The sequence below is a fragment of the Neoarius graeffei genome, chromosome 10 (assembly GCF_027579695.1).
Source record: "Neoarius graeffei isolate fNeoGra1 chromosome 10, fNeoGra1.pri, whole genome shotgun sequence".
In the NCBI taxonomy this organism is placed as follows: domain Eukaryota; kingdom Metazoa; phylum Chordata; class Actinopteri; order Siluriformes; family Ariidae; genus Neoarius; species Neoarius graeffei.
This window is the reverse complement of record NC_083578.1, coordinates 75526692-75550215: the sequence shown is the minus strand read 5'-3', so window position 1 is coordinate 75550215 and position 23524 is coordinate 75526692. Positions and strand designations below refer to the sequence as shown.

General features: G+C 44.0%; 1 protein-coding gene across 3 annotated transcripts; it reads right to left on the bottom strand.

Moving 5' to 3' along the window:
• Nucleotides 1–8603: 8603 nt before the first annotated feature.
• On the bottom strand, nt 8604–23440 carry si:dkey-190g11.3 (uncharacterized protein LOC567059 homolog). 3 transcript variants are annotated; one of them, XM_060930902.1, is made up of 6 exons: nt 23359–23440; nt 14435–14623; nt 11899–12003; nt 11518–11658; nt 10192–10242; nt 8604–10010 (listed from the first exon to the last, which is right to left on the bottom strand). In XM_060930902.1, exons 2-6 carry the CDS (start codon nt 14594–14596, stop codon nt 9846–9848), a joined length of 624 nt encoding a protein of 207 aa, XP_060786885.1. In that variant the 5' UTR covers nt 14597–14623; nt 23359–23440; the 3' UTR covers nt 8604–9845. The 3 variants fall into 3 exon arrangements, with proteins under 3 accessions (XP_060786885.1, XP_060786884.1, XP_060786886.1); XM_060930901.1 differs by lacking the exon at nt 23359–23440 and adding an exon at nt 21879–21962; XM_060930903.1 differs by lacking the exons at nt 11899–12003; nt 23359–23440 and adding an exon at nt 21879–21962.
• Between the last annotated feature and the right edge of the window lie 84 nt (nt 23441–23524).

Here is a 23524-nt window from a genome sequence, read left to right as displayed (position 1 = left end):
TCTCTCTCTGACTCTCTGTCTCTCATTGCCGCTCGGTTTTATACCTAGAACTCCGCCTCCTGTCTAGACTCCCAACGCAAACACTCATTTCACGTCATCAGCGAAGACATCATCGCGCATGCGCTTTTTATACAGCATTTCGGAACTGTCTGAAGTGATCATACATTACAGGAGGAGCAGTTGGGGTTGCTCAAGGTTGCACTTCAGTCGGTCCAAGGAATCGAACCAGCAACCCATCCATCCATCCATCCATCCATCCATCCATCCATTATCTATAGCTGCTTATTCTCATATCCTACAGGGTCACAGGCAAGTCGCCAGGTCATCGTAGGGCAGAGACAAACAACTATTCACATTCACACCTACGGTCAATTTAGAGCCACCAATTAACCTAACAGCATGTCTTTGGACTGTAGGGGAGACCGGAGCACCCGGACGAAACCCACGTAGACACAAATCCAGACAGAAAGGCCTTCGTCGGGCACTGGGCTCAAACCCAGGACCTTCTTGCTGTGAGGCGACAGTGCTAACCACTACACCATTGTGCCACCCCGAACCAGCAACCTTTTGGTCCCAAAGCTGCTTCAGGCAAGCTGGAGCCTATCCCAGCTGACACCCTGGACAAGTCGCCAGGTCATCGCAGGGCTGACTCAGAGACAAACAACTATTCACACTCACATTCACACCTACGGTCAATTTAGAGCGCACCAATTAACCTAACAGCATGTCTTTGGACTGTAGGGAAGACTGGAGCACCCGGACGAAACCCACGCAGACACGGGGAGAACATGCAAACTCCAGACAGAAAGGCCTTTGTCGGGCACTGGGCTCAAACCCAGGACCTTCTTGCTGTGAGGCGACAGTGGTAACCACTACACCATTGTGCTGCCTCGAACCAGCAACCTTTTGGTCCCAAAGCTGCTTTTCTAACAATGACAACTCTAACAATTCTTCTCTTTCGGCCATGGCTTCCACCTTGATAATTTCCTGTTTCCAGTTAACCCCTTTTAATATAAAAAAGTTGTTATTCACCAGGTAGTGGTTAGCACTGTCGCCTCACAGCAAGAAGGTCCCAGGTTTGAGCCCAGCAGCCGATGAGGGCCTTTCTGTGTGGAGTTTGCATGATCTCCCCGTGTCTGTGTGGGTTTCCTCCAGGTGCTCCGGTTTTCCCCACAGTCCAAAAACATGCAGGTTAGGTTAATTGTTGGCTCTAAATTGACCGTAGGTGTGAATGTGAGTGCGAATGGTTGTTTGTCTCTGTGTCGGCCCTGCAATGACCTGGTGACTTGTCCAGGGTGTACCCCGCCTCTCGCCCATAGTCAGCTGGGATAGGCTCCAGCTTGCCTGCGACCCTGTAAGACAGGATAAGCGGCTACAGATAATGGATGGATGGGCTATTCACCAGGGCGGCACAGTGGTTAGCACTGTCGCCTCACAGCAAGAAGGTCCCGGGTTCAAGCCCAGTGCCCGATGAGGGCCTTTCTGTGTGGAGTTTGCATGTTCTCCCTGTGTCTGTGTGGGTTTCCTCTGGGTGCTCTGGTTTCCCCCACAGTCCAAAGACATGCAGGTTAGGCTAATTGGTGGCTCTAAATTGACTGTAGGTGTGAATGGTTGTTTGTCTCTATGTGTCAGCCCTCTGATGACTTGTCCAGGGTGTGCCCTGCCTCTTGCCCATGGTCAGCTGGGATAGGCTCCAGCTTGCCTGCAACCCTATACAGGATAAGCAGTTACAGATAATGGATGGGTTATTCACCAGATTTATTTATTTGGGGGTGGTACACTAGATATTACATGTGGTTGTTTGCAATGTCCAGAAAACTGTAGACCAATCCAAGGGCACTACAACAGGGTCCTGTGCATCAAACCCTCCAAATTAGAAAATACAGCCTCAAATATCATGATCAAGTCCCAAATGAAGATAAAGTGCATTGGAAAGAATTTCATAGATATTTGAGGAAAATCTTATTACAGAATGGTTGGATGCTGAACACAGTAGATGTTAAGATATTGATTAGATTTATTTTTTGTAAATCTTACTTTATCAATAGGCTTTGTAACAAAGCTTTACAGAAATCCATTTCTTGTGATACAAGCTTTATCACACTCTTCTTTTATGAGTCGCTGAACCTACCTGCACTGAGCAGTGCAAGTAGAAGTACTTTTATCATTTGTATAGTGAAATTTAAATATCATTTTTGTAACTTATAACTTTCATAAATATAATTTTTTGTAAATTGGGTGGCACAGTGGTGCAGTGGTTAGCACTGTTGTCTCACAGCAAGGTTCTGGGTTCGAGCCTAGGGGCTGTTCTCCCTATTTTTGTTCTCCCATGTTTGCATGTTCTCCCCGTGCCTTTCCTCTGTGTGCTCTGGTTTTCCCCACAGTCCAAAGACAGGCAATATAACAGGTTAAAAGACAGGTTCAAAATGGTCCACATGGCAGTGATCCACACACATAAGCGGGACAAACTGGAAGAAGTAAGTGAGTAAGAATGCTTTGGGAGATATCAAAGATAAGATGTGACAACTTGTCATGTCAGCTTAACTGACATAGCTGCCACTTTTTTTAATGAAAAAAATGAAGAGAGTTTTCACAGGCCACAAATTTCGTCCACATTTGGTAGAGATGATCTTCAGACCAAGATTTATGAATGTTATCTGATGGATTTTACATTTTCAAAAGCTTTTGTCTGTTACAGTCTTTTAGAATCGGCAGCGAATCCGACAAACAGGATATGAAGCCAGATCTCAGTTATACTCAATCTTTGGTTACATGACATAAAACTTGCTATGAGTGCTCACAGCCTCACCCACATTTTTAATATGATCAGATCAAGTTGCCATGGTGATGCTGCCCTGCTGGATGCTTGGCCCGCTCATCGCTGCTTGCAGCTATATTATTATTTTTTTTAAAGTTTTTTATTCACCAGAATGATTTTGACCCTTTGTTGGAAATGAACAAAAATGAGCATATTAAATGAAATTAAATGACATTTACAGTATGTAGCAGACACCCTTATCTGTAGTGACTTACAGAAGTGCTTTGTATTCTCTATCAAAAACAGATGCAACCTGAATAAGTGCATTTGCAAGAATTAGAGTTCATTTTTAGTATGAAGACATCCAGTGACTAAACTGTTCAGTTAGCCAGGAAAAGTTTGTTCCACCTCCTGAGTGCCTGTGCAGTGACCACTATGGACACCTTGGTACCTTGAGGGATGATGGTTGAAGTTGAGTCATAAGAGGGATTGTGGTGCACAGCAGGGTGTAAGAAGTGCTTCAAGATTTGGGCAAGCATCAGGCAGCTACAAAGAGCCTGCAAAGAGAACACAGAAATGGGGGAGATGGGAGAGACCTTGGGAAAATTGAAAACAAGTCACGCAGCTGCATTCTGGACTAGCTGCAAGGGACCTGCAAGAAGTGAGCTGCAGTAGTCCGGTCTTGAGATGACCAGGAACTGAACAAGCACTTGAATGGCCTCCATGGATAGAAATGACTTCTTCCTGATGTTATGAGGAATAACACGTCTCATCTCATCTCATTGTCTCTAGCCGCTTTATCCTGTTCTACAGGGTCGCAGGCAAGCTGGAGCCTATCCCAGCTGACTACGGGCAAAAGGCGGGGTACACCCTGGACAAGTCGCCAGGTCATCACAGGGCTGACACACAGACACAGACAACCATTCACACTCACATTCACACCTACAGTCAATTTAGAGTCACCAGTTAACCTAACCTGCATGTCTTTGGACTGTGGGGGAAACCGGAGCACCCGGAGGAAACCCACACGGACACAGGGAGAACATGCAAACTCCACACAGAAAGGCCCTCGCCGGCCACGGGGCTCAAACCCGGACCCTCTTGCTGTGAGGCGACAGCGCTAACCACTACACCACCGGGATAACACGTCTCATCTCATTATCTCTAGCCGCTTTATCCTTCTACAGGGTCGCAGGCAAGCTGGAGCCTATCCCAGCTGACTACGGGCGAAAGGCGGGGTACACCCTGGACAAGTCGCCAGGTCATCACAGGGCTGACACATAGACACAGACAATCATTCACACTCACATTCACACCTACGGTCAATTTAGAGTCACCAGTTAACCTAACCTGCATGTCTTTGGACTGTGGGGGGAAGCCGGAGCACCCGGAGGAAACCCACGCGGACACGGGGAGAACATGCAAACTCCACACAGAAAGGCCCTCGCCGGCCCCGGGGCTCGAACCCAGGACCTTCTTGCTGTGAGGCGACAGCGCTAACCACTACACCACCGTGCCGCCGGGATAACACGTATTAAGTGGTATTTTAAGTTCAAACACATGGGCATGATGGTTTGTATAGCAACGCATAGCACGTTTTTACCTGCAGTTTTCTTAAGTTGTGCAATTCATTCATTCATTAATCTTCAGTAGCTGCTTTATCCTGACAGGGTCATGGTGAATCTGGCATGAGGTGGAAATACACTCTAGATTAGCCATGTTATATTTGAAGAGAGGTATAAAAGTATCTCCATTTTTATTCTTTTAAGTTTGTTTTTGTCAGCTGTTTTAAACCATTTTCCTTGAAAAGAATATGAGTGTATTCTTGTCAGATATATCAGTGGTTTTCAGTAACATCCCTCTCATCATGCTCTGTTCAATGCTGAACTAAATTGAGGTAACAGAGCATCACCTTGTGGTTAATGTGATGTAGGGCTACCTAAAAAAAGAAGGCCCATTACATTACATACTGTACAGTATTCATAGATTTCTAGGGTTCTCCAACTTCTATCAACACTTTATTAGAAACTTCCTATCCTAAAACATACTCCATATTATGTGATATTCAAATTTTTTTTTGCCTGGTCATGCGCCTTTGCTCAAGCCAACATTCCTCGAACATTTCCAGCTGGCAAATTATCCCAACTCCCAAATGCCCATAGTCTCGTATAACCTGCTTTAGACTTCCTGTTCTCCCCAGGGATGACAACCATCCTCATGGTCATTGACCAGTTCCATGTCCAATGCCTGAGACCCATACATACTCTACTCCCAGCCTGAACAACACCTCAGTTGTTGTTCTTACATATATATACTGTATATGTTTTGAAATTTTGGTAAATCTGAAGACATTGTACCAGAGCAGGATCCCTTATACATACATATCACAAATCTTGAGAACTTTCATGGAGAAAGTCAGAGTTTTGGTTTTCCTTACCTCTGGGTGTCATACGCAAATCAATGTTCAGTTAGAAAGACCTAACCAAGGGACAGGCCAGATTATGAAATAGATAGAACTTTTTGTGTTGACTGGCCTGAAGACTGGTCACAGTTTCTCTCCTGAACAGAATACACACAAAACTCACTCCACCACTCAAAATGAACCTCTTTCCAATGCATACCTGGACCCCAACCTCCCTTATTTCCATGGGATGCAATGCCCATGGATACACTCGCAGTGTATGGGTGAGTTAGGAAAATTGAAGATGCTTGGGATGAGGCCTACAGATGTTGAGCAAAGGCTGATGCCCAGATACATTAGCAGCACATAAAGGTTATATGCATTATAAGCTGCAATTATCACCTTAGTATAACTAGTCACCAAGTTTCTATGATTCTCTCCTCAAACCCACAGTTCTTGTCCCATTGTGTGAGGCATCTCAAGCTGAAACACCACCACTTCCACTCGACGTTGAAGGACAGACCTACCCCCCTTCCTTGAAGGAGCACAACCAGTTGCAAAAGGTGGCTCAAAGGAGAATTCTACTCTCGCAAAAGGGGCGAGTGTTTAATGTCCTGCCAGCATTTTTGCCCATTTAAAATTGCACTTAGTTATATCACCACCCACCCAAGTGGTTCGCACCGAAGTGCCAAGTTAGCAGACAACTCAACATCCCATGATCTGTCAGAAGATTCACAAGCAACCATTTCCTGTTCACGATCACCAGAATTCTAATCTAACAAACCAATTTCCAATCCTCACACACAATTCATAAACAATGGACTGTTACTTTGCAAAGCCTTGCTTCAGCATTTGCACCCATGACATAACTAAGCTGTTATTTATATTACTGTTTCTCTCTGGCTTTGACCCTAGCTTTGTTTATTACTTTGTTCATTTGGGGGTTTATTTTCCTATTCATGCTGGTTTGCTGATTGCTTGGCCTTTCACTACATTTGTTTGCTTACATTTGCATCTCTTTTCTTCTGTGATTCATGACAGCTGGTCCTCCATTTGCACTTTGTCTATAAAACATTTTGGAGTGTCACTGCACCCACAGTTATCTAGTATCAGTTTAAACTTCATCAGAATATACATGATAATTTTAAACCCTTGCTCATGAGGGGTGGGAGGCAGGAGATGGCCCATACAGAGAACAGACGTGCTGGAGTGTGTCTGCTATGAAGTCTCGAATAGAGCGAAGCTGCCTCGTGCCCTGGGTCACACGTGAGCCACAACATTTAGAGATGATTATAGATTATGTCCATTTCGGTTGATTTTTTAAGGACAAAAAAAGTTCATGCTGTAGGTCTGTACTAAGTGAGTACATGATATCAGGATGCTATTCTGTAAAAAAATTTAAACTGTATTTTTCTCCCAAATTGATTATTTGCTGCTCACGAGCAAGCACTGCCATATCACATGGCAGCCACCTTCTGGGGAGGGTAAATGCCAACACATGCTTCCTCCTGGACTCTTGGCCATGCATCGCTGTGACACTGGGATTCTGATTCACATCTCCTGAGGACAGGATGAATGCATTTCTGTTACACCACTTGGGAGCCTTGTTCTGAAATCTGTTTAGTCCATTAAACACTTTCGCTTAATATTACAAATAAATTCAAGGGTTGTGGTCCCAAAGAAAGCCATCAAGTTCCCAAGTTTTATTATTAAGCATATGACTAAATGCGGGCGGCACGGTGGTGTAGTGGTTAGCGCTGTCGCCTCACAGCAAGAAGGTCCGGGTTCGAGCCCCATGGCCGGCGAGGGCCTTTCTGTGCGGAGTTTGCATGTTCTCCCCGTGTCCGCGTGGGTTTCCTCCGGGTGCTCCGGTTTCCCCCACAGTCCAAAGACATGCAGGTTAGGTTAACTGGTGACTCTAAATTGACCGTAGGTGTGAGTGTGAGTGTGAATGGTTGTCTGTGTGTCAGCCCTGTGATGACCTGGCGACTTGTCCAGGGTGTACCCCACCTTTTGCCCGTAGTCAGCTGGGATAGGCTCCAGTTTGCCTGCGACCCTGTAGAACAGGATAAAGCGGCTAGAGATAATGAGATGAGATGACTAAATGCATTGCCAAGCTCCACAGACATTAATGGAGTCTCAAGTATGTTTCTCATTCATTAGTCTGCTCTGCTCTGGTAGATCAATGCGATCAAGATGCTAATGTCATTTAATGCTCAAGCCATTTTTGTTTATATGTCAGGTTTTCACACACCTCTGTGAGAAGTACAGTGTTTACTCTATACATGCAGTCTTTATAATCAGTTGAGCGTGAAATGTCATTGACATCTCAACTACACAATATTAGAGGATATTGAGCTGAGATGATGGGCCAAAGTAGTTTAATAGTAATAGAAGTAGGTCGTTCAGGTCACACAGTTATATAAATAAAAGATGAAAGACTAAAACTAGTTTTCTAGCAGCAGGAGATCCTTATAGAGCCTCACAGTCACAAGCTCCTTTTTTGTGTTGTGTCAAACCTATCAAAATACTGGCGAGTACTCTTAATTATGATCCAGTTTATTTATAAACTTGTGCATGTGAGGATTTGAAGATGGCAGATGGACAAGAGTGTGAAACTAATTTTAGCTTGAGAGATGCTCTTGACGGCGGCACGGTGGTGTAGTGGTTAGCGCTGTCGCCTCACAGCAGGAAGGTCCGGGTTCGAGCCCTGTGGCCGGCGAGGGCCTTTCTGTACGGAGTTTGCATGTTCTCCCCGTGTCCGCGTGGGTTTCCTCCGGGTGCTCCGGTTTCCCCCACAGTCCAAAGACATGCAGGTTAGGTTAACTGGTGATTCTAAATTGACCGTAGGTGTGAATGTAAGTGTGAATGGTTGTCTGTGTCTATGTGTCAGCCCTGTGATGACCTGGCGACTTGTCCAGGGTGTACCCCGCCTTTCGCCCGTAGTCAGCTGGGATAGGCTCCAGCTTGCCTGCGACCCTGTAGAACAGGATAAAGCGGCTACAGATAATGAGATGAGATGCTCTTGACAATTTTACATTTTAACCTCCTAAACACCTATGACCCAGTAACAGATCAAGACATATTTTCTACAATTAATTTAACTGTAGTTCCTGGATAGTAATGCGTTAATGACTATTGTCATTATTCATAATGCTAATGAATAATTTCGTTTTCAGTCGGGCACCACCCATACTAATGATCACATCATCAGTTTTTCTTTGGCTAATCAGACACAAGGTACACCACCACTCTTGCCGGAGCAGTTGGGGATTAGGTGCCTTGCTCAAGGGCACTTCAGCCAGTCCTGCTGGTCCAGGGAATCAAACCAGCGACCTCTTAGTCCCAAAGCTGCTGCTCTAACCATTAGGCCATGGCTTCCCCAAATAATATACTTTAAGATGAAGAAGCCTTTATTTATCACATGTACAATCAAACAGTGAAATTCGTCCTCTGCATTTAACCCATCTGAAGCAGTGAACACACATGCACACACAAGTGAGCAATGAGCACGCGCACACAGCTACAGAACCCAGTTGGTGGTTAGGGCTCAGAGGAAGGGGAAAGTGCTGTTCATTCACTCAACACCCACCCCACATTCTTTCCTGTCGGTCCCGGGAATCAAACCTGCGACCCTTTGGGCCCAAGGCTGCTTCTCTAACCTTCAGGCCATGGCTGTCCCCACACAATCCCTTACTTTAAGGTGAATAACAAGCCAGGACTTTATGGGGCTAAAGTATCCCTGAATGCATTACTAGCAGTAAAACTAATCAATCTTGACAAATTCAAAATGTTAATGTTTTCATTAATAATGTGAGCTAATTTAGTTGCATTTCTTAGAATTAGACATACGTGAGATTTCAGTAAATACTGTAAACCCTGTCATGATCTCATATACTATAACAATCAAAACTATTATTTTATTCATTAGTAACATAAGCTAGCTAGCACACCTAGGTATTCGCACAGGTGCTAATAGTTTCTGGTTACCACATCACTCTCCAATCTCACCAATGTACAACACCATAGTGCTTATTTTGCAAGCTCATACACAGTATTTAACACTATCTGAATTACTGTTTAATGATATTTAAATATTTTCTGTTTAAAAAAACATATTCTTAAGTTTAGGGGTACCATATCTCATGATTGCTCTTTCTTTATCCAAAAATGTGATCAAATCATGACAAAATCACACTTAGCGGGCAAAGTTTTAGACATATTAAGGCAGACTGACTGCATTTACTGCTGTTTGTTAATCTAGCCCGACACATCATCATTTTTGCAGGCAAGACAAGGCTGGAAAGCCTTTGTTGTTAAATAAATATACGATATTTATGTTTTCTTAAAGTAGAGATTTCAAAGTATATTACTGGTAGAAAAAGGTGAATTTGCTGAAACTTCAATTTTTCATCATATTTGACTATTTTCCAGATTTCGGCCACAGACATCTCGGACAGGTTTATCAGAGCACCTCATATGTTTAAGATAAACATTCTGACTTTTGCAAATTCCAATATTTTCACTTCCACTCAATCCAAAACCGATATTCAGATCACTGCTTTTAACGTTGTAAATCAAAGTAAGCATGATAAATACAATGATCCAGTTCAACTCCGTAAGTGTTGTGGGTTTGTAAATAACCATTTGGCAGTAATGAAAAAGGTTGCAGTGATTTGTTGGAGCTCATGCTGGGTGTTTGTGAACTGTAGCCATGTCATAGGCCCAGGCCTGGTCCAGTCCTTGTCCTTCTGATGCTGAAGCATGCCAGCGAGGGAATGGGAAACGACATGCGATCACCCTGGCATCATGAGCCAACTCCTGCTCCAGCTTCCTGCCTAGCACTTCCATCTGAGGAGAACCCAATACGGGAAAAACATAAACAACAACATGTGTAAGCATTTGTGACTCATGCGCCAAATGTTATTACTGATTTTTTGCTGTTGCTTGACTTTACTCCTAGTGAATTTCTTTGGATTCTAGGCATATGTTTTGTAAGCACAAAATGGCAAATCCATCTGCTTATACATACCACTCCAGGTGCCAAGAAGACTGTCAAGTTCTTATATTGGGACAAATCAGTCTGTGAAACATGAAAACATTAGGCAGACACTGTAGTCTGCAAGTGGAAACCATATAGAAATCAGCATATGATATGGACATATATATACACCTGCCATTTGTGATTTACCCACTAGAGATACACCATATGGCCAAAAATATGTGGATACTTGACCATTACACCCATATGAGGGTCTTCCCCATATGGCAACTGTTATTTTTACCTTGCCCGGGATGGAGTCCACCAGGGGGCGAGGTATTGTTTTCGGTCGGGTTTCTTTGTTTTTTTGTAAACGATATTACAGAAAAATGGCTGGATCAATCTTCATGAAACTTTCACGACAGACGGGTATTGGTCTCAAATAGAACCTCCAACATTTTGAGGGTCATCCGGTCAAGGTCACCAAAAAGGTCAAAATCGTTTTTGTTGTGTCTACTGCGTCATATAGAGGCGCTATCCACGACATCATCATGCTGTAAGAATGTAGGAGTGTAACAATTGCACACTGTGCATGTGCATACACGTGTTCTGATTAAAATGGCCGGTGAGTGTATACAATTCGGTTCACCATTCTAAATAAACGGACTAGACGAAAGAAATCGCTTTCAGACATGTTTATGCTTATTACAGACGGAAAGTGCGTTCCACTGAGCTCTAGCACCAGGCCATTTCCAGGAAATAAGAGTTTGGGTCATGGCGACAGCGTGTGTATGTCAGCCTCGGTTCGAAGGTTTCAGTTTCGAAAACTGTAAGAGGTAAGAGTAGAATAATATAAAGTACAGACACTTGGTATATTTTACTTCTGTGATTTTTAAATTGTTCGTTTTTGGATTACGCTTCATTTTTGTGGCTACTGCCTCACAGAGTAAATATATATGCTATATTTACTGTATGGACATGGTATCAGAAAACTGTTTTATTTATAAGCAGTAGTCACATGTACCCATAGGGCACCTATTTTTTTCATGATATCTTCCTTCATGTTCATCATAAGTGCAACCGGGCAAGGTTTGTTTTGCCTGGCAACACTTGTTATTATAATAGCCGGGGGGGGGGGGGGGGGGGGGGGGGGGCACATATGCATATGATGGCCAGGTGTTCACATATTTCTGTCCACAGTGTATAAATCCACTCAATTTAAACCAGACATTCTGCAGTTTACCTGCATAGACTTTTTTTCCCCAAAATTTGAGCCAAAAGGATAGATATTGTGACACTATACAATTACTTATGGACTGTACATGTCTTGGAGCAACAGATGAACATACAAAGAGATGCATGCGCAACATGGAATACCTTCCAGAAGTCCGCATTCACAAATTTTGCTGCCGTAGTTGGAATTCCCATCCACCTTGCTTTGGCTCTGGCGTAGCCTATCAGAACTGAGTTTATTTCAAAGCCAGTGCACCGGAAGCCCAATGATGAGGCAGCAAACACCTGTCCCTCCAAAAAAAAAAAAAAAAAACACTGAATGAAAGCACATGATCAGAGTCTATCTAAGTCTGATTTAAGATTAGTGTAACTTATTATAATTTATTTACAGTCGTCGTCCCCCCTCCAAATATCAAATCACAAATACAGGGCATTTCTCTGCTTCCGATTGGTCACGTTACTGAAATTGCATATGCAACTTGAACTTGTGTTAAATCTTTGATATACTCTGTTCTAGGCACTCACCAGTTTTCCATCTCCAGAACCCAGATCTGCCAGACAGCCCCCTCTGTCCTGCAGGAGCCTCATAACGTTCTGTGTCTGTACCCCACTCGAGGGCAAGTATGGCACCTGCACAGTACAGACAGGACTTTTGTCTCTGACTGAGGCCTCTAAGAGTGAATTAGTGAAGGCAGACATGACAGAATTTCATGAATGCACATTCAAGTCATGGGGGTGAGAAGAGATTGGCTGGATAATGTTTGCATGAAGAACAGAGCCTTATACATGACTGTATACTGTACCAGTCAAATGTTTGGATGTTGTTGAGGGAATGTCTGTTTTTAATGAAATTAGGTTACCTTCACATTACATAAGACAATCCATTACTGCTCGAATGAGAAAGAGTTAGCAACCGGAGCCTTCATCATCAGCGACAGTCTATTTTATTTGCTCTGAATGTCAGCTAACATCTTGTCAGATATGGATCACAAGGATGAAATGTGTAAAACAAGACCAGATGCAGAGATTTTACTGCTCTGCCAGTTATTATTGTCACTTCGGTGCTGACATATACACATCACTTTAACCTTGTAATGCAAACATGGCCTAAAAGGCATTATGATTTAAAGGATTACACTTGAAATTTGTTTGTAGGTCAAACAGATGTGGTGAAGTTCAAAATGTATTTCCTAAAACTGCTCTTTGAACAAGTAGTTTTCATTTAGAACTAGAAAAAACAGTCCATGTGTAAATGTCTTCGGTACAGTTGGATGAAAAAGGTCTAAAGTGTGAAAAGAATCTACAACCCCGATTCCAAAAAGTTGGGACAAAGTACAAATTGTAAATAAAAACGGAATGCAATAATTTACAAATCTCAAAAACTGATATTGTATTCACAATAGAACATAGACAACATATCAAATGTCGAAAGTGAGACATTTTGAAACTTCATGCCAAATATTGGCTCATTTGAAATTTCATGACAGCAACACATCTCAAAAAAGTTGGGACAGGGGCAATAAGAGGCTGGAACAGTTAAAGGTACAAAAAAGGAACAGCTGGAGGACCAAACTGCAACTCATTAGGTCAATTGGCAATAGGTCATTAACATGACTGGGTATAAAAAGAGCAGCTTGGAGTGGCAGCGGCTCTCAGAAGTAAAGATGGGAAGAGGATCACCAATCCCCCTAATTCTGCACCGACAAATAGTGGAGCAATATCAGAAAGGAGTTCGACAGTGTAAAGTTGCAAAGAGTTTGAACATATCATCATCTACAGTGCATAATATCATCAAAAGAGTCAGAGAATCTGGAAGAATCTCTGTGCGTAAGGGTCAAGGCTGGGAAAACCATACTGGGTGCCCGTGATCTTCGGGCCCTTAGACGGCACTGCATCACATACAGGGATACTTCTGTATTGGAAATCACAAAATGGGCTCAGGAATATTTCCAGAGAACATTATCTGTGAACACAATTCACCGTGCCATCCGCCGTTGCCAGCTAAAACTCTATAGTTCAAAGAAGAAGCCGTATCTAAACATGATCCAGAAGCGCAGACGTCTTCTCTGGGCCAAGGCTCATTTAAAATGGACTGTGGCAAAGTGGAAAACTGTTCTGTGGTCAGACGAATCAAAATTTGAAGTTCTTTATGGAAATCAGGGACGCCGTGTCATTCGGACTAAAGAGGAGAAGGATGACCCAAGTTGTTATCAGTGCTCAGTTCAGAAGCCTGCATCTCTGATGGTATGGGGTTGCATTAGTGCGTGTGGCATGGGCAGCTTACACATCTGGAGAGACACCATCAATGCTGAAAGGTATATCCAGGTTCTAGAGCAACATATGCTCCCATCCAGACGACGTCTCTTTCAGGGAAGACCTTGCATTTTCCAACATGACAATGCCAAACCACATACTGCATCAATTACAGCATCATGGCTGTGTAGAAGAAGGGTCCGGGTACTGAACTGGCCAGCCTGCAGTCCAGATCTTTCACCCATAGAAAACATTTGGCGCATCATAAAACGGAAGATACGACAAAAAAGACCTAAGACAGTTGAGCAACTAGAATCTTACATTAGACAAGAATGGGTTAACATTCCTATCCCTAAACTTGAGCAACTTGTCTCCTCAGTCCCCAGACGTTTACAGACTGTTGTAAAGAGAAAAGGGGATGTCTCACAGTGGTAAACATGGCCTTGTCCCAACTTTTTTGAGATGTGTTGTTGTCATGAAATTTAAAATCACCTAATTTTTCTCTTTAAATGATACATTTTCTCAGTTTAAACATTTGATATGTCATCGATGTTCTATTCTGAATAAAATATGGAATTTTGAAACTTCCACATCATTGCATTCCGTTTTTATTTACAATCTGTACTTTGTCCCAACTTTTTTGGAATCCGGGTTGTAAATATAAGATAACATAAATATGTAAGATAATGTCTTATATAAATATAAGGTAATATAAATGTAAATAAATATGTGGAAAACAGTGAACATAAAGAAAAGCCTTATATAAGTAACAGTAATACAGTGTCCCTAAACTTTTGACTGATTTTACCTTCAGACATGTTGGCACTTTTCGAAAGCCAGGCAGCGCAAAAACTGTCCAAAGCCCGTATGAGGCCATAAGCATAGCTCCAGAGGCAATCATGACAATTGGCCTTTCACGAGTACGATGTAACATTTTGTCCTGAAGGATGACGTCGACAGAGTCTTCCATGATCGTCTTCCTGAATTGACCAAAATGCTGAAACAGGGTTGATCAGAGAACACACATGTTATATAAGCATTTCTGCACTCTTTAACTCAACTTCACAGTTCTCCAGTGAAAAAAAAAATTATATAAATGTACCCAAATGCCTCGTGCATAGAAAATAAAGCTCTACTGACTGGACCACTCACATGGGAAGAACTCAATCAGAATCGGAATCAAGATCAGAATGGCCTTTATTGTCACTGCATATTAATATACAATGAAATTTGGTGTCTCTTAAAACAAAGGAAAACTCGACCCCATTCACTCTACTCATCAGTCCATTCACTCACTTACACACATTAAAAGAAGCTATTAATTAACTAAGTAATAACTAAAATATAACTTAAATAGAATATAAAATAATGTAATCTCATCTCATTATCTCTAGCCGCTTTATCCTGTTCTACAGGGTCGCAGGCAAGCTGGATCCTATCCCAGCTGACTACGGGCGAAAGGCGGGGTACACCCTGGACAAGTCGCCAGGTCATCACAGGGCTGACACATAGACACAGACAACCATTCACACCTACGGTCAATTTAGAGTCACCAGTTAACCTAACCTGCATGTCTTTGGACTGTGGGGGGAAACCGGAGCACCCGGAGGAAACCCATGCGGACACGGGGAGAACATGCAAACTCCGCACAGAAAGGCCCTCGCCGGCCCCGGGGCTCGAACCCAGGACCTTCTTGCTGTGAGGTGACAGCGCTAACCACTACACCACCGTGCCGCCATAAAATAATGTAAAAGTATATAAAACAATTTAAAGTGACTTATGCAATTATTGCACGAGTGTATTTTGATTGCAACTGAGGTATTGGAATCAAAGGAATCAAAGATCACCGCTCAACTGTGACAAGGTGCAGGATTAAGTAAAAATTTTGAGTAAATAGAATACAAATCCGTACACTTGAAGTCTGTGCAATGATTTCTTTACTGAGGTCTCAGTAAAGAAATCATTGCACAAAGAAATCATTCTTTTTTTCAGTAAAGAAATCATTGCACAGACTTCAAGTGTGCGGATTTGTATTCTATTTACTCAAAGATTGCAATTGAGGTAAAAGTTGTTGTGGTAGCAGTGGAGGGGTGTGATTTCAGTTCCCTGATAGCTGTTGGGTAGAAGCTGTTCGAGTCTGGAAGTGCATATCATGGGTAAATTCAGGAGCAAGATCAATGTACCTAATTCTCCTATTTTATATTAAACTTTGGTCAAATATCTGTCACATTTTGCATTTTGTGCAATTTTTTTCCCTTGCACAATACCAGAAAAATTCAATTGAAATCAAGCCATTTGAGGCGAATTGGTCCGCCTCTGAAAAAACTTGGCATTTGGATTTCCCAGCAAACATTGATTTTCGTGACGTCATGTGCGGGACACCTTCCTCTGAATCCTACATCAGCGCTGGTTTGTTTATGAGAAAACGACTTGGTGGTTTTCTGCAAATTTCTTCAACGTTATCGCGTAATTATTAAAATGGTTAACAGATGTATCGTAGGAGGGTGTAGCAACACTAATCTTGATGGGATTAGTACTCATCGTTTCCCAAAAGACCGGACAATGAGAGAGAAATGGAAGCGCTTGGTCTACACAGGCTGTGCACTGAAACCATGCAAAGCTCGCGCAGCCTGCTGGTGCTTCCGCAGGTAACGTCACGAATCTGGCTCCAGACTCCCTTGGGATTTTTCCAGACGCGTTTTGTTATTTTATTTTTTTCTGCTGTAGACAGATGGCCTTGTGCAAAATTACCCTTCTGGATGAGTATGTAAAGGGACATACTTTCAGAGAAAAAACAAAAACAAAATTGGTCCAGAATATGTACTTTAAGGCTCTGTAGCGTCTTACAGATGGCAGTAGTGAGAATAGGTGATGAAAGGGATGTGTATTGTCTAATAATGTTGCAGGCTCTGCTGAGGCAGCGAGATCTGTCGATGTCCTTGGGGTGGGGGTGTATTAATAACCCTCTGAAGAGCTGATTTCTATACCAGGCTGTTATGCAGTATGTTAGTATGCTCTCGATTCGACCAGGCAGTGGTAGAATGACTCCAACAGCTTTGCAGAGAGGTTGGTTTTCCTCAGAGTCCTTAGGAAGTATAGTCTTTGTTGAGACTTTTTGACTAGAATGGTGGAGTTAACCATCCACTTGAGGCCCTCACTGATGTGGGTACCCAGGAACTTAAAACTGGAGACCCTCGCCACCTCCTCTCCTCTTATTTCCAGTGGCAGAGGCTCTTCCTGATGCCGTCTGAAGTCTATAAAAAGCTCCTTTGTCTTTCTGATGTTTCGTGACAGCTTATTATCTTCACACCATTCAGTCAGCTTGCAGACCTCGTCCCTATAAGCGGTCTCATCACCATGAGAGATCAGTCCCACTACTGTTGTGTCCTCAGCAAATTTTATAAATGTATTTGTGGGGTGAACAGGAGTGCAGTCATGCGTGTAGAGAGAGTAGAGGAGGGGACTTAGCACACACCCCTGTGGCGCTCCGGTGAGGCTCAGGGAGATATAAGGACCAAGCCTCACCATCTGTGGGCAGTTGTTAAGAAAGTCCTTGATCCATAAATATGGTTTGTTGCCGAGGCGCAGGTCTAGCAGTTTGCCGACCAGTCTGCTGGGTACAACAGTGTTGAACGTAGAGCTGTAATCAACAAAAAGCATTCTTACACATGTCCCCTTCTGCAAGCTGGAGCCTATTCCGGCTGACTATGGGCAAGAGGTGGGGTACACCCTGGACAAGTCACCAGGTCATCGCAGGGCTGACACATAGAGACAAACAACCATTCACACTCACATTCACACCGAGGATCAATTTAGAGCCAACAATTAACCTAACCTGCATGTCTTTGGACTGTGGGGGAAACCCACACAGACACAGGGAGAACATGCAAACTCCACACAGATAGGTTCCTCGTTGGGCACTGGGCTCGAACCTTCTTGCTTGAGGCAACAGTGCTAACCACTACACCACCGTGCCGCCCCTTCTTCTCATGTCATAAGAAATAAATATTAACACATACTAATTTGTTTTTTCTTTCTTTTGATTATTCTTAACGAACTAGAGTACGTTATCCAAACTATACCGTGACAATGAAAACTATAGTATGTTATCCAAACTATACCATGACACGTGACAGGACAGATAAGGTAAGATTACCCGGGACAGGACGTGACAAGAGTTCAATGTCCATGAGCGATAATACGTCCGTGACAATTATTCCGGTCCGTGAGGGACGGGGAGGTGACTGTAAGCAATAATATGTCCCGTCCTGTCCCGTGTCACGGGTTTTAGTAATCGTCGTCTGCTCCAGGTGGGTCAATGCGGTGTAGAGAGCTGTGTTTATGGCATCCTCTGTGGATCTATTTGGCCTATGTGCATACTGGTGCTGATCTAAAGTAGGGAAGAGGGTGGTTTTGATATGCCGCAGAACTAGTTTTTCGAAGCACTTGGATATGATGGGTGTGAGTGCGACTGGTCTGTAGTCATTTCGGGAGCTGATGTTGGTCTGTTTGGGCACTGGACTGATGGTGGCAGTTTTCAGACAGACTGGTACAGTAGCATGTGCCAGAGAGAGGTTAAAGATATTGGTGAAAACTTCTGCAAGCTGATGAGCACAGTTCCTGAGCATCCTGCCTGGAATCCCATCTGGACCGGCTGCCTTCTTGACATTAACACATCACATCACATTATCTCTAGCCGCTTTATCCTTCTACAGGGTCACAGGCAAGCTGGAGCCTATCCCAGCTGACTACGGGCGAAAGGCAGGGTACACCCTGGACAAGTCGCCAGGTCATCACAGGGCTGACACATAGACACAGACAACCATTCACACTCACATTCACACCTACGGTCAATTTAGAGTCACCAGTTAACCTAACCTGCATGTCTTTGGACTGTGGGGGAAACCGGAGCACCCGGAGGAAACCCACGCGGACACGGGGAGAACATGCAAACTCCACACAGAAAGGCCCTCGCCGGCCCCGGGGCTCGAACCCAGGACCTTCTTGCTGTGAGGCGACAGCGCTAACCACTACACCACCGTGCCGCCTCTTGACATTAACAGTTCTCAAAATTCGTTTAACCTCTTGTTTCTGCAGGGTAAGTGGGGGATCAGCAGTGTCCAACTGGGGTGAAGCTACACTGTCCGGTCCTTTCTCAAATCGGTCAAAGAAGCAGTTCAGCTCCTTAGCCAGCAAGACACTGTTTCCTGTCAGTGGGTCTCTGTTGCTCCTGGAGGTGGTCATGTGCTGAATGCCCTGCCACATACGTGCCAGATCCCTGGAGGTGAAATAACCCTCGATCTTCTCTTTGTGCGCAGTCTTCGCTGTTTTTATGCCTTTCTTGACATTGTGTCTCACAACACTGTAGAGTTCTCATGCCATGCTATCAAGTCTGCAAGTTTTCTGTGGCACCATCTCATTCTCATCTCATTATCTGTAGCCGCTTTATCCTGTTCTACAGGGTCGCAGGCAAGCTAGAGCCTATCCCAACTGACTACGGGCGAAAGGCGGGGTACACCCTGGACAAGTCGCCAGGTCATCACAGGGCTGACACATAGACACAGACAACCATTCACACTCACATTCACACCTACGGTCAATTTAGAGTCACCAGTTAACCTAACCTGCATGTCTTTGGACTGTGGGGGAAACCGGAGCACCCGGAGGAAACCCACGCGGACACAGGGAGAACATGCAAACTCCGCACAGAAAGGCCCTCATGGGCCATGGGGCTCGAACCCAGACCTTCTTGCTGTGAGGCGACAGCGCTAACCACTACACCACCGTCTGTGGCACCATTTTATGAAAAAGGAATTCAACGAGACTACATCATGAACCATCTCTCTGAGAAGCAAATGGAAATTAAAATCATAGACTGTTTGAATAAATGATATGACTGCAAAATAGGCATACATTTAGCATGATAATAAAAATATATTTATTTACTAATATAAATAAGCATTACATTTTTATTAAGAGTTTGTTTCAGTACCCAAGCTCAACTGGTTTTGCATATGATTCTCACACAAGTATAATTTCATTCAGCGGTCAACCCATGCCAAATCAAACAAATTCCAGAATCTTCCATGCCCTTTGGTCTTGGATTTTCTCCATGTTGCCAGTAATGAACAAATCTGAGGTTTGAGCCCTTCATGGCCATTTTTCTAAGGGGGGTAGGGGCATCAAAACAGTGGTCATGAAATTTGACACCATGTTCAGAGGTTAATGTTGAATTAAATAACACATTCACAAACCTGAACTATGGCTCCAGACTAATAGGCAGAGATCACCAATACAGCAAAATATTATTCTTGGAGTAAATCCTAATACTGTAGGGTCTATGCTTAATGGTTTCATTTTGAAGTACTTAATATGTAGTTTATGGGAGTGACAAAGTTGGACAGGATGAGAAATGAGTACATTAGTGGGACAGCACATGTAGGACAGCTTGGAGACAAAGTGAGAGAGGTGAGATTTAGATGGTTTGGACATGTACAGAGGAGAAATCCAGGGTATATTGGGAAAAGAATGCTGGAGATGGAGTTGCCAGGTAGAAGGAAAAGAGGAAGATCAAAGATGAGATTATGGATGTGGTGAAGGAGAACATGAGGACGGTTGGTGTGACAGGAAAAGATACAGAGGACAGGAGGAGATGGAGGGACGTTATGTGCTGTAGCAACCCCTAATGGGAACAGCCAAAATAATAATAATAATAATATGTAGTTTATTTATGCCAAATATAAATAAACAGCACGGGCGGCATGGTGGTGCAGTGGTTAGTGCTGTCGCTTCACAGCAAGAAGGTTCTGGGTTCAAACCTCACGGCTGATGGGGACCTTTCCGTGTGCGGTTTGCGTGTTCTCCCCGGGTTTCCTTAGTTCAAAACATGCAAATTAGGTAAAATACCCAGCCACTGGCATGGCACAAGCCAGTGCATGATTAGTGCTGGTCCCAAGCCCAGATAGAAGAAGCCTTTATTTGTCACATGCACACTTAAGCACACAGTGAAATTCATCCTCTGCATTGAACCCATCTGAAGCAGTGGGCAGCCATACTACAGTGCCCGGGGAGCAGTTGGGGGTTAGGTACCTTGCTCAAGGGCACTTCAGCCCAAGGCCACCCCATGTTAACCTAACCGCATGTCTTTGGACTGTGGGGGAAACTGGAGCACCTGGAGGAAACAGACACGGGGAGAACATGCAAAGATTAGGAAGGGTTGCGTCAGGAAGGGCATCCGGTGTAAACCCTATCCCAAACCAAATATGCAGAACAGATCTGCTGTGGTGACCCTGAATGGGAACAGTCGGTAGAAGATTTATGCCAAATATAATAATAATAATAAACATTAGAAATACTGTATATTGTGTTTTAGACCCCCATGGCTTTCAGGCAGTACCTCAGAATATGATTCTTACAGAATGGTTGACCCTGGAATGACCCTCAGTTAAAAAAAGTCTTAAATAGCTGAACGTCAAATACACGGCGGCACGGTGGTGTAGTGGTTAGCATTGTCGCCTCACAGCAAGAAGGTCCTGGATTCGAGCCCAGCAGCCGGTGAGGATCTTTCTGTGTGGAGTTTGCATGTTCTCCCCGTGTCTGCATGGGTTTCTTCCCACAGTCCAAAGATATGCAGGTTACATTAATTGGTGGCTCTAAATTGACCGTGAGTGTGGATGGTTATTTGTGTCTCTATGTGTGTGTCAGCCCTGCGATGAGCTGGCGACTTGTCCAGGGTGTACCCCGCCTCTCACCCATGGTCAGTTGGGATAGGCTCCAGCTTGCCCCCTGCAACCCTGCACGGGATAAGCGGTTACAGATAAAACAAACATGTCAAATACAAGGCGGCACGGTGATGTAGTTGTTAGCACTGTTGCCTCACAGCAAGAAGGTCCTGGGTTCGAGCCCAGTGGCTGGCGAGGGCCTTTCTGTGTGGAGTTTGCATGTTCTCCTTGTGTCTGTGTGGGTTTCCTCCGGGTGCTCCGGTTTCCCCCACAATCCAAAAACATGCAGGTTAGGCTAATTAGTGGCTCTAAATTGACCGTAGGTGTGAATATAATATGAGTGTGAATGGTTGGTTGTCTCTGTGTCAGTCCTGAGATAACCTGGCGACTTGTCCAGGGTGTACCCTGCCTCTCGCACATAGTCAGCTGGGATAGGCTCCAGCTTACCCCCTGCACGGGATAAGCGGTTACAGATAAAACAAACATGTCAAATACAAGGTGGCACGGTGATGTAGTGGTTAGCATTGTCACCTCACAGCAAGAAGGTCCTGGGTTCGAGCCCAGCGGCTGGCGAGGGCCTTTCTGTGTGAAGTCTGCACGTTCTCCCCGTGTCTGCATGGGTTTCTTCCCACAGTCCAAAGATATGCAGGTTAGATTAATTGGTGGCTCTAAATTGACCGTTAGTGTGGATGGTTATTTGTGTCTCTATGTGTGTGTCAGCCCTGCGATGACCTGGCGACTTGTCCAGGGTGTACCCCGCCTCTCGCACATAGTCAGCTGGGATAGGCTCCAGCTTGCCTGCAACCCTGTAGGACAGGATAAGTGGTTATAGATAATGGATGGATGTCAAATCCAGTCCAGTGTTCATCACTACGTTCACACTGCAAGGCTTAATGCTCAATTCCGATTTTTTTGTGAAATCCGATTTTTTTGTGAGGTCGTTCACATTAACAAATATATGCGACTTGTATGTGATCCTCAGTATGAACGAAAAGCGACCTAAAAGTGTTCCGCATGCGCATTGCAGGATACGACGACGTCACACGCAGTGAGCATGGCCAGTGTTTACGGAAGTAACCTAAAGTTTCCTGTGTATGACAGTAGCCAGCATGGAATACCTGGCGATGATGCAGTTGTTGTTGCGACGGAGCCAGAACATGCACAATAGCCTGATGTTAAGGAGGAGGTTGAGAAGGAAGAGGGCAAGGGTTTTGGCTCAGGCGTTCTGCGGGGTAGTGACTGCAACCTCCGTTCAAAGGAACGTGTGGGTGCGGAGTCGCATTGATGTCATGCGCCATGTTGTTGTAACTTTTTTTGAGAGACCCGCCGCCTACTTCAGCGCAGAATAGTGACGTTTGTGGCTTGTTGATGACGTGTAAGTCGGATGAATGCGACCTGGCGGTTCAGACTGAAGTCGCATATGAAAAGATCGGATAGGAATCGGAATTAGGACCACATATCCAAACGGCCTGGGTCGGATTTGAAAAAATCGGATCTGTGTCGTTCATGTTGTCAATAAAAGATCGGATACAGGTCACATATGGGCGAAAAAATCGGATTTGAGTCACTTCAGCCTGCAGTGTGAACGTAGTGTAAGTCTAATGGCTCTGATGTAAATATCATTTCATCCAGGAGAGGGCGCCAGGACTCTCCAAACATGCTCTAGAAAAAGTTTTGAGGACAAAACAAAGTCTTACCCACTGCAAATCTGAAGCACCTGTGCATAAAGCGAATACACTGAGTATGAGGTATAAACTATGCATGAAACATGTAAACGAACAAGCAAACAAAAATAACTACTTGCTAATGTCTAATGATTTATTATAGCCTCAGGGTACTGAATGCACACACCATTCCTGCTGAGCTGAGCTGATCTGGACATCACACACACGGCATTAAGTCAGATTAAAAAAAAACATTAAACACAGACTACAAAGCAACCACAGTGAGCAATTTAATCCACAAGACAAAGCAAAAACAGCTGAACAAAGTGCGCAGCTCGGTGACCTACCTGAAAACAACGTTTCCCATGAGCCTCCGGTCAAGTGGGCGGGGCTGCAGCATGACCTCACATGATAGATTGAGAAAGGCAACAGGGAAGTGTGAAATTCTGTCAATAAAATTCAACAAACCAAAATAAAAGAGATAAAATGAAAGTAAGTTGTTGTACTAGACAT

Bases quoted from the DNA above. Each gene is read 5' to 3' on its own strand.
- si:dkey-190g11.3 (XM_060930902.1), bottom strand. From the start codon at position 14,596: ATGGAAGACTCTGTCGACGTCATCCTTCAGGACAAAATGTTACATCGT. The intron at 10,243-11,517 runs GTATTCCATGTT...CATGTTTCACAG, and splicing joins TGAATGCGGACTTCTGGAAG to ACTGATTTGTCCCAATATAA. The intron at 10,011-10,191 runs GTATGTATAAGC...GGTTCTCCTCAG, and splicing joins TCTTCTTGGCACCTGGAGTG to ATGGAAGTGCTAGGCAGGAA.